The 12849-nt window shown below is 49.2% G+C and overlaps 5 protein-coding genes across 5 annotated transcripts; 2 read left to right on the top strand and 3 right to left on the bottom strand.

Moving 5' to 3' along the window:
• Nucleotides 1-25: 25 nt before the first annotated feature.
• On the bottom strand, nucleotides 26-1825 carry EPUS_01437 (uncharacterized protein; the record flags this gene model as incomplete). The annotated part of the gene is made up of 1 exon (XM_007788380.1): nucleotides 26-1825. The coding sequence occupies one exon, from the start codon at nucleotides 1823-1825 to the stop codon at nucleotides 26-28; it is 1800 nt and encodes a 599-aa protein (XP_007786570.1).
• Nucleotides 1826-2689: 864 nt separating this feature from the next.
• EPUS_01436 (uncharacterized protein) lies at nucleotides 2690-4441 on the top strand (the record flags this gene model as incomplete). The annotated part of the gene is made up of 1 exon (XM_007788379.1): nucleotides 2690-4441. The coding sequence occupies one exon, from the start codon at nucleotides 2690-2692 to the stop codon at nucleotides 4439-4441; it is 1752 nt and encodes a 583-aa protein (XP_007786569.1).
• Nucleotides 4442-4923: 482 nt separating this feature from the next.
• Nucleotides 4924-7408, bottom strand: EPUS_01435 (uncharacterized protein; the record flags this gene model as incomplete). Its single annotated transcript, XM_007788378.1, has 3 exons — nucleotides 4924-5171; nucleotides 5218-5409; nucleotides 5470-7408. The coding sequence occupies 3 exons, from the start codon at nucleotides 7406-7408 to the stop codon at nucleotides 4924-4926; spliced, it is 2379 nt and encodes a 792-aa protein (XP_007786568.1).
• A 1512-nt stretch (nucleotides 7409-8920) lies between these two features.
• On the bottom strand, nucleotides 8921-10900 carry EPUS_01434 (uncharacterized protein; the record flags this gene model as incomplete). Its single annotated transcript, XM_007788377.1, has 2 exons — nucleotides 8921-9762; nucleotides 9829-10900. The coding sequence occupies 2 exons, from the start codon at nucleotides 10898-10900 to the stop codon at nucleotides 8921-8923; spliced, it is 1914 nt and encodes a 637-aa protein (XP_007786567.1).
• A 627-nt stretch (nucleotides 10901-11527) lies between these two features.
• On the top strand, nucleotides 11528-12541 carry EPUS_01433 (uncharacterized protein; the record flags this gene model as incomplete). Its single annotated transcript, XM_007788376.1, has 2 exons — nucleotides 11528-12344; nucleotides 12405-12541. 2 exons carry the CDS (start codon nucleotides 11528-11530, stop codon nucleotides 12539-12541), a joined length of 954 nt encoding a protein of 317 aa, XP_007786566.1.
• Nucleotides 12542-12849: the final 308 nt, after the last annotated feature.

The following is a 12849-nucleotide window of genomic DNA, read 5'->3' as shown; positions in this document are numbered from 1 at the left end:
TCAGCACAGTTTTATCCAGGGGTCATCAGACTATGACTGAGCCTAGGTTTCCCACAACCAAGTGTGTGAAGTCGCTCTGCAACTTGGCACTTACCTCGATCGCTGTTTCGTCGCTTTTCCCAGCCATAACACGGAGGCAGCTATCCACAGCCGTGTAATATCTCTCCCCGACCATGCCCTTTAGATTTTCGACATACTTCGGTTTTGTCTCGATTAAGATTGTCTGAATAAGCTGGACTTCAGATGATATTGGCTCGGCCTCGGTGGCAAACTCCTTGGCCAGGATGGTGAGAATGGGCTCCCAGTACGCAATCTCCAGTAAAACGATACCCAGACTGTATATATCAAATGATTTGCGGTATGTGCCACGCGCCTTGACACCTTGGTAGGATGGGTGCACGTATGCCTCGTTCCTGGGACTCGGTGGAATGTGTGTACTGTGAGCATCGGTGCGATCAGGTCTTGAATACTCGAAGCCGGTCATGTATGGTTCTCTGATGTCTGGCTCACGGGTCTTCGTGTTGGGAAAGAATAGAATACCATCACTGCGTATTGACTTATGAAGCCACCGCACGGCATGGAGATACAAAACAGAGTCTGCCAACTTGTGCGCAAGAGTAGCTCGAGCGGAAAGCGACGGACGAGGTTCGGTCTTGATGAGGTCGAGAAGGGAGATTGGATCAGGGGAATTGTCAGACTGGTCTTCCTTCCGAAATACGATACCAAATAGGGGCGCATGTAAACTCCTCTCAATGTCGTCGTCTCGGTAGTCGTACCAGCCCAGACAAGTGGGTATTCTGAATGCATTTAGACGACAGCTCTGCAGAAGTGCAACCAATTCTTTGACGCGTTTGAGGCATTCGGGTAGGGCAACAGAATTCCTTGTTTCATCATTGATCTCTGTCTTATACTCTTTCCATTCCACCCAGACCTGAACACTCGGGCGTTCCTCTGTTTTTGATTTGCCTTCAGGCCAGTATTTGCCACTCGTTTGAACTCGCTGTTGCATCACATCAACCTTTTTGAGTTCAGTCAACAAGTCGACAGATTTATATGACAGCTTGGTATCCCTTGTTGCTTCTTCGTACGCTGGAGGCTTCTTCTCATCCGGTTCGTCGTTCATGAGACTCTGTGACTTCGTGTCTACAAGACCATGCAATAGGCGACCGTGTTCAACATTTGCTTCAGCCGCTCGCGGCGTCGCAGTCACCTGTTGATGATCCTGTAAGAGTATCGAATTCACCAGTAATCTCTTGAGCTCGTCGACTTGGCCTCTAACCAGCACCATTTCTAAGTAGGTCTCCCGGGTAGTCATCTCAAGCTTTTTGGCATGTTGACCACGTGTGAGCTCGTGGAGGTAGTTGTTGTATTCAACCAATTCCTGTAATACCTTCTTAAACACCTTCTCGTCAACCGCTGCCCACCACAGACGTTCCGGCTCCTTTGCTATATCAACTCCCATACCATACCATTTAAACAAGTGATTTGTTCCTCTGAGGCGCTCTCTTCGCTTAGGACTTTTCTTCACACTTGTCTCCCATTTTTTCTTGAGGCTAATAAAGTCTTCTTTGACATTCTTGGCTTCAGAAGCGGTTTTATCTTCCTTACGAAGCGGCTTGTATCTGTTCGTTAAAGCAGAAAAGTCGTCTAACTTGCACCCAATCTGCGTCAGGACGGCGATAAGGACAAGCTTTTCTGACTCAAGACTCTCTGACAACGGATCGTTCTCCTCATAGTCCAGCAGGCCAGTTGCTTCAGCAAAGTTGAGCAGCCGGCATTGCTCCATCTCAAGCCTAGTGCGCAGTTCGAGGCATGAAGTGTTCATGTTTCCAGCCGCAAGGAACAAGGCAAACCCTATGTACTACCGAATCAGACCATGTAACGAAATGGCCTTCCCAGAGTGAACATCTGGGGTTGGGAGAATTCTGACCTGCGGCTGCACTATCAAGCAATTGAATTGCTAGAGACGCTGCGCCGACACTGGCGCCAACTGGATCAACACCCATTCTCAGGAGGTTTTATATGTAAACGGGGGAATAGGGCGAATTTAATTATTGATATCCTCGAGATTACTTGGAAGTAAACGAGCAGCCTTCCTGCGGCGGTATGCGGTGACTTCCAATGTCACTGCCTTGAGCAACGAGCATTGCCCGTAACGCCGGGATGGGCAAGGCAAAATTGCCAGGATCGCCTGCTACGGTTGTATACATTTGGGAAACCGCCCGGAGCCCCGGCCTAGAATAGGGGGTGGACAGGGTTGGCAATTTGTAATGTTGTGGTGATTGTGGCTGCATGATCACGAGGATGGGGAATGATTGTCGCCAACATGGACTCCCTGACTGATGGTATCAAAAGGGCCAGAGTTGGTCAAATGGATGCATGAGGATATGTTACCTGCAGGGGTTGAATGGTGTAACAAGCCAATACGGTATGTTAAAATGTAAGGCGCCTTGCCTAATTAGCACGGGTTCGCCCCGACCCCAAGGGCACTGCAAGGGCAGACCGCTATTGCGCCCCCCTTGGGCGGACGAGGCTGAAATGGGCACCTGGCATGGGTTCACCTGATACTCCGTACTCCGCTATATTCACGGGCTGGGAAGCTGGAGATGACATTGGAAGCAGCATTTGGCCATCGCGGCAATAGGAGGCCAGTGCCGTATCACTTGTCTGCAAAAACAAGTTCTTGAAAATGTCATTTCGCGTTTCCGTAGGCGACTTGATTGCCGAAAGCCGTCTGATCGCAGTGATGCATCGCGCTTTTGAGGACCAACATCTTCCCAGTGACTTGGAGCAGACCGCGCTCGAACTAAAAGGAACTCAGAAAACGCTTGAAAAGCTACGGGAATCGCTCGACTATTACCCGACAACCTCGCAAACCTCGGTCGATTATGAAAAGGTGTCGAAACGCTCGGCGCAAGACAGTCGACACGCTCCACACAGCTTGCCCTCAACGGTTGGAAGCAATCTCAGTGAACCAGTATCGGACAGAAGGGAACCATGGCAAGCAAAGAATGTGCTGTGTCTCGATTCAGGAGGTGTTCGGAGTATATCCTCGTTGTTAATTCTCCGCGAACTCATGGCCAAAATTGCGGAGCACGAACACAAGATCGAGCCCAAAGCAATGACGAGCAAGGACTCACCCATGGTCGAGGCCGCTCGTATTCCCGAACCAAGCAGCGAGAAGACTGCTTACTTACCTTGCCATTATTTCGATTACGTGGCGGGCACGAGCACTGGAGGTCTCATAGCGATCATGTTAGGCCGGATGAGAATGAGTGTTGAGGACGCAATACGATACTATCAAGAGATATCGCCGAGGCTTTATCAGCATCACAAATCCTCGGTGCAGGCATGGAGATTTTTGCTTCGTCCCAAGTCGAGAAGTGAAGACCAAAAGTTAAATTCAACAATACAGAAAATTGCTCCAGAGGAAACATCGTTCAAATCTGACTCGACCATGTGCAGAACAATAATCTGCTCTCTGCAAGCGAAAGCCAGTCGTGGCTCGAAGGTACCCTACCTTTTCACCTCATATGGTCGCAACACGCTGGATACTATCTCTCAATATATGGCCTCTAGTATCAACCTCGCGCCAGAGGTGAAGTCCCTAGGCATCGCTCCTACCACGCGTACAACAGCACCAATGAGCGGTACGGTTCCAATGAGGAAGCTGTCGCACCCCCCGGACGATATTCGCGTCTGGCAGGTCGCTCGCGCCACCAGTTGTAGTCCGTTATACTTTAAGGCTGTCACTGTGGGAGAACATAAATATTATGATGCGAGTATCAGCCTCAGCAATCCCAGTTTGGAGGTGTATCGTGAGGTTAATATGGACTTGACTGAGCGTGACAGCAATCAACATCTCCAACCAATTAACATTTTTGTGAGCCTCGGTTGCGGCAACAGCTCTCCCGACGCACCAAATACCTTCCTCCAGCACAAAGCAAAGCCCGGGAAAACGGCTTTGAGATTGAGTAAAGCGCTTGCTGCTTCATCCGAGGGTGTGCACTACATAATGCAAGCTTTGCATGATGACACGGAGGCTTTCTCCTACTATAGGTTTGATACAAAGACGGGCCTGGAAGGGCTTCGGCAGCTCCACCCCAGCAGCGACTCAATGCACAGGCATATAACATCTGCCACGGAGGATTATCTCCAGAGAATAGACGTGCAGAAACAGCTCGATGAATGCGCCGAGAAGCTTGTAAGACTCCGCAGGCTGCGTTGTAATACAAGCCGATGGGAGGCGTTTGCCTTCGGCACAAAGTACAGATGCAAACATGACGACGCGACATGTGACTTTCAGGTACGTCGTCGCGTCGTCGATCGCGATGAGCTCCTGGACCATCTTCGCATGGATCACAACATGCCGCCGCCCGACTCTGTTCACTATCAAGAAATCAAGACACTGGTGGAAAAGGGTAGGACGGACAGTGATTGATAAAGGAAGCAGTCCGTTCGGCTACTTACCAGGAGAAGGGTTAGCTAGAGATATAGACTACGTGCCGTAAGTGGGAATGGCAACTATTCTGTCTGATAAAGACGATGTTAGTACGATTAAGGAAGCAAATTTTTGACCTGTACTATTTGACCTTATTTTTAGGCAAAACACGTTATAGAGATTAGGAGTTCATTGGATCACGAACAACTAAGCTACGTATTCTTATACACTCCAAGCAATCTTACGATTAGGCTTGTTTCAAGTGCACTTTAATGGTTCTAGCATCATTTCAAGGGCCTCTTCCTGCAAAGTACTTGACAACTCGAGATGTCCAATGCATTCTTGGCGAAATCTTGATCACCCGCAAACTGCAATGCCATTCTAGTTCGTTCCGTAGACTGTCTAGAGGATTTGAAATATATGTTTGCATTATTTAGTAGGTCGAGGTTACTATCTAGAGGTCCTGTATTGGTGTTCATCTTTTACATTAGAACTATAGGGTGGATCTTGGTGTTGTCTTGACGATTGAGTAGGTGAGCAGGAACGTCGTTAGGTCCATAGTTGATCATGTATATCGTACGAAATTGCTCAAGGCCACACCACTTCTTCAAGGAGCCCCATCGATAATTCCATCCAAGTTGTGCTAGATCGAGGATTCCTAGGAATCCACTGTCGGCAAACACGCTAAAGTACCTCCCTTGAGGAACCTTGAAACATACCAGTGGCGCACCTACAATTCGTCAGCAGTGTCCATCTATCCAAAATTGGCAACTTACGAAGCAGGCCGAAATGGCCCTGCAGCAGTTTCAGGCCTCCGGAGCAGTCACATGCGAGAACCGACTCATTGTCTGCCGGCCGGCTCCAGGAACCCGATTGGGTCTGCGTATTACCCAGATTTCCTAGGCTAGAGCTCACCATCTCTTCAGTCGTAGGTCCGCGGCTCGCAGCAACACGACTGCCTGCGGCACCTGGTACTGACGTGAGTGGAAGTGAAGGGTGGCTTGCTCTGTGAGTTCGTGCAGACTCACTGGTGACTTGATTCTTTGGCTGAGGAGCTGTGGTATGGAGGCTGGGTTCAATTTTCGAATCCGGATCGTAGTGCAGCGGGTCGACGATATCCCTCGGCATATCATTGGCCTTTTCGAGATCTCGAATAGTATCATGATGAGGTTCGTGTATGGTCGCCAAGTGTGTTGTATCAGCTTGCTGTGCCACGGAAAGAATTCCTTTTGATGGAAGTGGATTTAGGTCTGCTTCGGTAGCCTGGGAATTTGGCACAGCAATAGATAGGTTGGTGTCGTCTTCCCGTACTATGGATTCTATTGATCGACTGAAGCGTACCTTTGTTGCCGTGTCTGATCTTTTCTCTCTATCGGAGTCTGAGGATCCAGGCCGTGAAATTTCACTTGGCCAAGGTAGAGGTGAAGAGCGTCTGTGAAGTGCAGGAGGGTTAGGCTTCGCTCGCACAATACCACTTCGATTGGGATGTTGTAGCTCGAAACCTGGTGGCGAGAGCTGTCTCCTGCCATGGCCTGGCTTCGTCCCAGTGCCATGAAAGCTGGATCTCCGCGAGCTCTCCGACGCCAAAATCGAGTCTATGACAGAAGGCGATCTGGGTCGGATGGGAGCCAACCCATTTGGCAGATTTCCCTCGGCTTCTTTAATTACCTGTTTAACGCTTGCGTACATCTCTTGTCTGCAGCGCGTCTTCTCAATGGCTCGCTGTTCGTCCTCTGTCATCCTCTGACGGAGCGAACTTCCAATCTTAGCTTTCTCTTGCTGGTCATCGTTGAGCTTCCATCTCCCGTCAACGTCAGGATGACAATCTTTGCACTTCGAGTTGGCTAAGCTTTTCAAGTCAAAATCCCGCCAAAGGTTTTCTGCGAGAGGGCGGTCATCTTTCATTTCACTGAGCATCTTCCTGATGGTTGGCAAAGTAGCTTTCAATTCAGCGTCATTCTGTGATGGAGTACGACCGACGTTTTCGAGAATTTGAAGCCATGTCTCGATCTTTGGCAAGTTCAGGCAGTAATCATCGCTGACGGCGCCATTGTTAACCAGCTCGCGACAATGATTTTTGCATTTCTCGATATCTTTTCCCAACAACACGGATATCATCTCCAGAAAGACACAGCCAAGTGACCATATATCAGATCGATCGTCTCTGGTCCAACCTCGCTCCATTTCGGGTGGCCTGTACCGAGAGGTCGACGGTGTGCGAGGGTCTCTGGTAGCCTTGCTTGCTGCAGGCTCAAATTTTGTGGATATGCCAAAGTCCATAATGACGACGTTGCCATCGAAGTCGATAATTATGTTCTCAGGTTTGATATCTTTATGTCGGAGATTACTGCGATGCAGATAGGCCACGGCTGTGCAGAGGCACAGGAAATATCTTCGCAGCATCTGAAGCTGTTCGTTCAGTTCTAGCCGGAACGGCCAGGTGTATTTTCGATGTATTTCTAAGTTATGGCCGTCCTGTCTCGGTTCAGGAGGGGTGTAAGGTTCTTGAAGTAGCCTTTTTGAAATACAATGCATGAGGTCTCCAAGGTCACAGCATCCTGCAGGAAAGGTGAGAATATGCAGTCTATTGCGATAGAGGTACGTGCCAAGAAGAGCGGCCACATGTGGATGCAAAAGGTCGATCATGGCTTGGACTTCGTTGTTGGCTTCCTTCTCGTCAAGCACAGGAGTAACGAGTTCTTTGACAGCAAATGCTTCGAAAAATCCTATTATATCTTGCTTTTCTTTGACAATGTGGTGCTGTTCGATAATTGCAGTGCTTGTCTTGCGAATAATGGCGAGACGTCGCTCCCATTCTAGGAAGTTCTTCGGGGGAAAGTCCTCTGTGAAATGATACATCTGGCCATCTTTGCGTTCGTCTTCAGGCCACGTGAACCGCCTCTCACTCTCGAGGAATTTCCGCATGACAGAGCGGCTGTCTTGGTCGCGAAGCACTGTGCTAGACATAGTAGCTACTGACAAAGCCCCACACAACAGGTCATCAGTATAGTTAGGCCGTACGAACCATGGTGGAAGATCGCTAGCTAGTAGATGACCAGCTAGCTTGATATAGCGGGCTAAAGTATGAAGCCAAAGGAGAGACACGACCAGAATAGCTAGGAGGCCTGGGCCTGGATGTTATGTGCTTGGTGGGACAATTGTCCTTCATTGAATGATGTTTTCTTCGCCTTGTGTTGAGCTGATGTATGCCAGGACGCAATAGATTGTTGATGAGCACCTCCAGTGCGATTTTGCATCTAACAGAGGCCGAAGCAATCTATAGAAGCAGTGAAAAAACAAAAGGAGGGAAATGTCAAACGTTTCAGCGAGGGAAGTGAAAAAGGTTGATAGAAGAATGATAATGCCGGACCCCGTTAGAAATATCAGTCCACGAGACTGTCCACTCACATTTGCAGCATTCCCCAAATATCAGCTTAGATTTTTTGTAGAGCCCTGCAAGGTACCAAGGATGGCGAAGCATCGCCCTAGTAGGCCAATGATTGAGTGCAAACCTACCATACAGCATTATTACAAGCTCCGTAACGCTTTAATGGGCAAGAACACCCCCAAAGGACTCCTGGTGAGGTTCTGCTTGAGGGATGTGCCTGTCAGTTCGCATGCTGCAACTGCTACTAGCTCCTTTCAGTCTGCAGGGTGGGCCGAGATACAAAGTCATTGGTAGGGTGGGGGTTTGGGTCTGAAGGTACGGACGCCACCAACAGCTGCACCTTCTGCTAGTTAGCCCAGCTCACTCTAGTTAGAGCGGCGGGACTCGAGCCATCCACGACTTGTGACATGCGCGAAATTCGGCTCACCCCCTATTTAAGCCGCAGCTTATTACGTAGTACTCAGAGTAAGTGGTACTAAGGCCTATTTCTATTCTCACACCTGGCCCTTCCACGTCTTACTACGTACGGAGCAGCTTTTCTCTGGAATCTGCACATCTGCTGCAATGTAGTCGAAGTCCTAGTCTCCAGCTCTTCTCTTACTGTCATTTTTTCTCATGGTTGGTCCTAGAAAGAAAGTCAGCTCCTGATATAGACGATCATGATTGGGAAAAGAAAGAGAATACCTAATCTATGGTATTTAGCTGTTAAGGGGAGTTGATTCTGAAAAGGTATGGGTGTTTCCTCCCCCTCTCAAAAGAGAACTTTGTTCTGCATACATACATTTATATACTTCAGAATTTTCAAATTTCTTAATGACTATGTACAAAGATTTGTAGATGTGTAAAATGGATTAAGCAACAACCGCTAGATCACCTATGCAGCTTCTTTTTCAAAATTGGAAGAGAGAACGAGAACAAGCTCTACGTCGTTGTGTATTGCGAATGCTCAAGAAAATAGTATGGGTGGGGGAAATTTTGGAAGAAGAATATAAAAACGTCCTTGTAAGAATCATTGTACTTTGAAGAGGTGCTTTACAAAAGCACACTCTGCACAATCGAAATTTTGAGAATTGATCTGACCGACTCCACGTCTACGCAGATGTACTAAAGTTGTTCAAATAATTCCGAAGGACCTGCGGCACCGAAGCCGCACACTGCTGCGCATCCTGTTCGACCATTTCTCTGAGCCGCACCCAATGGCGCCATGCCAGCTCGGGCTCGAGTTCATCCTCGTCAACTTCAGTATAGTCATCCGTACGCATCATAGGTTCACGAGCAGCGTTCAGACTTATACCCTCCCAGATTCGGTCCAGGTGATGAGGGCCATCACCTGGTATGTCGACTCGACCGACGAAATCTTTCAGAGACCCAACGTTATGCAGGCAGCCGCGCAGATACTCAGGAGATCCATATCGGATAGCGGCTAGGATGAAGGCCATGGTGAGCTCGGCCCAGCTGAAGACCTGTGGCGGCCGTAAGCACGGTGGAGCTTTGCGGAATTCGAGTAACCCATCTGGACAGGCATCCCAAAAATTCCAGGCATATTCACCTATCGCAACACCATTTATCTTGTCCCGAAACTCTGGCCACGTGAAACATTCGTCGATGTAGCTGATGGAGGCAGATCGACTTCTGCGGAATGGTGCAAAGGGCCAGCTATGAAGCCAAATACTTCGGGCTTCATCCGGGTCGTTGGTGTTTTCCGGCTGCAAAGGCTCAATTGCTGTCTCGAAGTGAATGACGGAGGAAGCAATCCGCTTCAGCTCTGTCAGGGTGTATTTTGGATCAAGTGAAACGCGGATACGAGTGTAAAGGCCGTCGCGATTGGCGATCCTGTAATTGTCGCAGAGGAATTTCCAGACCGCTCTTATATGATGTTTCCATGGTGAATGGGGAACAATATCAAATGCTGGTGATATCATCTTCAATCGCCCTTGGGATTTTGTCAGTCGAAAACAGCTCCGTTTTTCAGAATCGTACAGAATAGAGATGGGCTTACACCAAATGTGATTATTTTCTCTCAACTCATGTTCAGAACATAAGGGATCATGGTCAATATACCACCCTTGATAACCATGTTCCAAAGCTGATATAATACTAACTTCTATTCGAGGATGCTCAACGCCCATCTGCCGATTGTAGTCATCCATAAGAATGCTTGCAACCTCCGACCAATTGCTTAAATGCTCCTGATTACTTTGCGTAGCAAGATAGAATTCTGTCTCAATAGAGAGGCGCACCTTGCGTCCAGCAGTTGCGTCGGGTACATCGGAAAAGCCTACCCAAGGTCCAGCAGGTCCAGCAGGTGCATCGGGTTCAAAGGGCGGACCTGCGACCCTATCATCTAGGCTTGAGCCAGGAGACGGACTCGAGCCAAGGGATGGTTTTGCTGATGAACCGGTAGCTGATGGTGGCCCACGGGGTGGCTGTGTCAAGTCATGTGGCTTTGAGCCAAGACAGGCCCGTCCTGAAGCTTCGATAACTCCGCCTGTATCGGGAGGAGGCTGGTTGGGTGCGGCTATATCTTGCAGCTTTGCTCCATCAGATGGTCTTGTTGAAGGCCGCATCGATGGCCTACACAGTGGAGTCGACAAAGAGGACTCGGGAATAATATCTAATGTCACTTTCCCAAAGGGTTCACCTGCCGAATTAGTGCTTGATGACCCACTCTTCCCTCTTGCGCCTATCGGTGGCCGTCGGGCCCCTTCTCTTGGTATTGCCTCACTTGGATTGACAGCGCTTCCAGAAGATCGTTGTCTCATTCCTCTAGCTGGAAGGGTGATTTCTTTAGCCGAACCAGCCCAAGGTTCTTGCGGGCCATCTTTTGTGCTTGCAGGTACTGGTTTGTTATTTGAGACCGTATCAGTCCTTCTATACGGTTGCTGACGAGCCTGCTGGAAAGCCTCTCGAGGAGCTTGCGGGGGAGTCCGTCGAGAGTCATGTTGGCGTGCGTGCTGAGGGGCCTGCTGGGAAGCTTGTTGAGACGATGATTTTGTCTGCCTCGTATGCCGATTGACCTGTCCTGAAGCTGTCACACGCAGGCAACCGGGCCCTTCGCTGCCATTTGCCATTCTATATTGGATGGTGCGAAATATATAGTAGTAGAAAAGAGTATGTTCTCAAATAAGGATCAAAAGCAGACGAGGAAAGCGAGGTGTATGTTTGAGAGTGAGAAATAACGAGGACAGAGAGTATGGAGGACAGAGACATGTTTATGTACATACGGATACATTCAATATCTGATCGAAGATAAGGTAGGCCGATTCTCTCCGCAGGAGGTGTATCAGATAATCTGTGAATTGCTCGAGAGTGTAACGGACTAAAACATCTTCCGCAGTATACTTGAAACCGATCTAAAGAAAACTACCTACTAGAGTGTGTCCCGCTTCACTTGGAAGGTTCTTTGAGATGTCACCTTGGGAGATCCATCTGGGTCGGATTCTTGGGCAGAAGGAAGTGTACAGGGAGATTCTGAAGCCTCGATGAGGTTCAAGGAGTCGAAGATCAGTTCAAGTTGTTCGGTTTCCATGCCAAGAATTATGCCAAGCTATTCTATTCTGCGGCGCCTCAAGCAGTCCGTTTAGGAGCATCTTCCATTACTCCCGTACTCCGTACACCTGCTTACAATATGGCATTTCAATGACGAAAAATAACACACGTGTCCATATTCTGGCTGTAGCGCCCTCCGTCATCCCAACATGCCTCCTAAGTCTGCCACGGTGATGACCATCGCTGTCCGGCTTCCACCTCCCTTTCTACTCCCTAGATCTTTCCTCAAACAAAGAAATGCCTTGTCGCAAAGGCGAGATTTCGGCATCAAATCAATTGACCCACCACGACCCAATCGCTTCAACATCGGCACTGGCCTTTCACCACTCCTTTCCTCCTCCACCGCAGCACTGGAACGAAGGGCAAAAGCCGACACTCTGCCCTTACGAACCGGTGCTCTCGCCATCAAAAAGGGCATGACGGCCATGTTCGACCCCGAGACTGGCGTGCGCACACCTTGCACAGTCCTGCAACTCGACCGAGTTCAAGTCGTTAGCCACAAGACGAGGAAGCGACATGGCTACTACGCGGTGTGCGTGGGTTATGGACATAGGAATGAGAGGAATGTTTCCAAGTCAATGCTGGGACACTACTCTGTTCAAGGTGTGTCGCCGAAACAGCACCAGCAGGAATTTCGGGTTAGGGATCAGAAGGGGTTGTTGGCCGTGGGCGAAGAGATCCGGGCAGATTGGTTTATGGAGGGTCAGTTTGTTGACACGAGGAGTAACTGTAAAGGGAAGGGTTTCCAAGGGGTGATGAAGAGATGGGGAATGCATGGACAGGATAGATCGCATGGTGTTTCGCTTGCACACCGGAGTATGGGCTCGGCGGGACAGGGACAGGGTGGTGGGAGTAGGGTGTATCCTGGGAAGAAGATGGCAGGGAACATGGGTGGACAACGGAATACTATACAGAACTTGAAGGTCTTGCAAGTGGATGCAGCAAAGGGGATTGTGGTTGTCCATGGTAGGAGGAGCTCCCAAGACCTTTCCTTGTGATGGATGAAATGCTAACTCTTATCATCAGGGGCCGTGAGTGGACCCAAAGGGTGTATGGTGATGATACAAGATGCGTTGAAGAAGCCGTGGCCTAATGTGCCGCCTCCTCCCAAAGCTGCAGAGGTCAACGAGGAGAAACGAGACGCAGTGGGAGCGAAGCAATAATTATGTCTCTGATTGGTGTCCATGGTACGTCGTACTTGGAGCGAATACTATTTGCCGTCATGGGCCTTGTTCATCGAGAGCACTGAGGCAGTTGATTGTGAGGAGCGACTCCAAAGACCTTCTATCCGCTCTTACGGAAGTTGGCCCTGACAAGGCAGGTAACCTGTATTCTTTAATTGAAACGTAGTCCTCTCCAATGTCGCGCACAACCATGATTGCAACCCATCAATATCGACTTGATACTGCCCCAACTCCACCCATGACCACACATTTCGAGAGAAGGGTGAAAGCCTAGGTTCTCACTCTCG

Source organism: Endocarpon pusillum, assembly GCF_000464535.1.
Source record: "Endocarpon pusillum Z07020 unplaced genomic scaffold C716229, whole genome shotgun sequence".
Classification (NCBI taxonomy): Eukaryota; Fungi; Ascomycota; class Eurotiomycetes; order Verrucariales; family Verrucariaceae; genus Endocarpon; species Endocarpon pusillum.
This window is presented reverse-complemented; position numbering and strand designations above follow the sequence as displayed.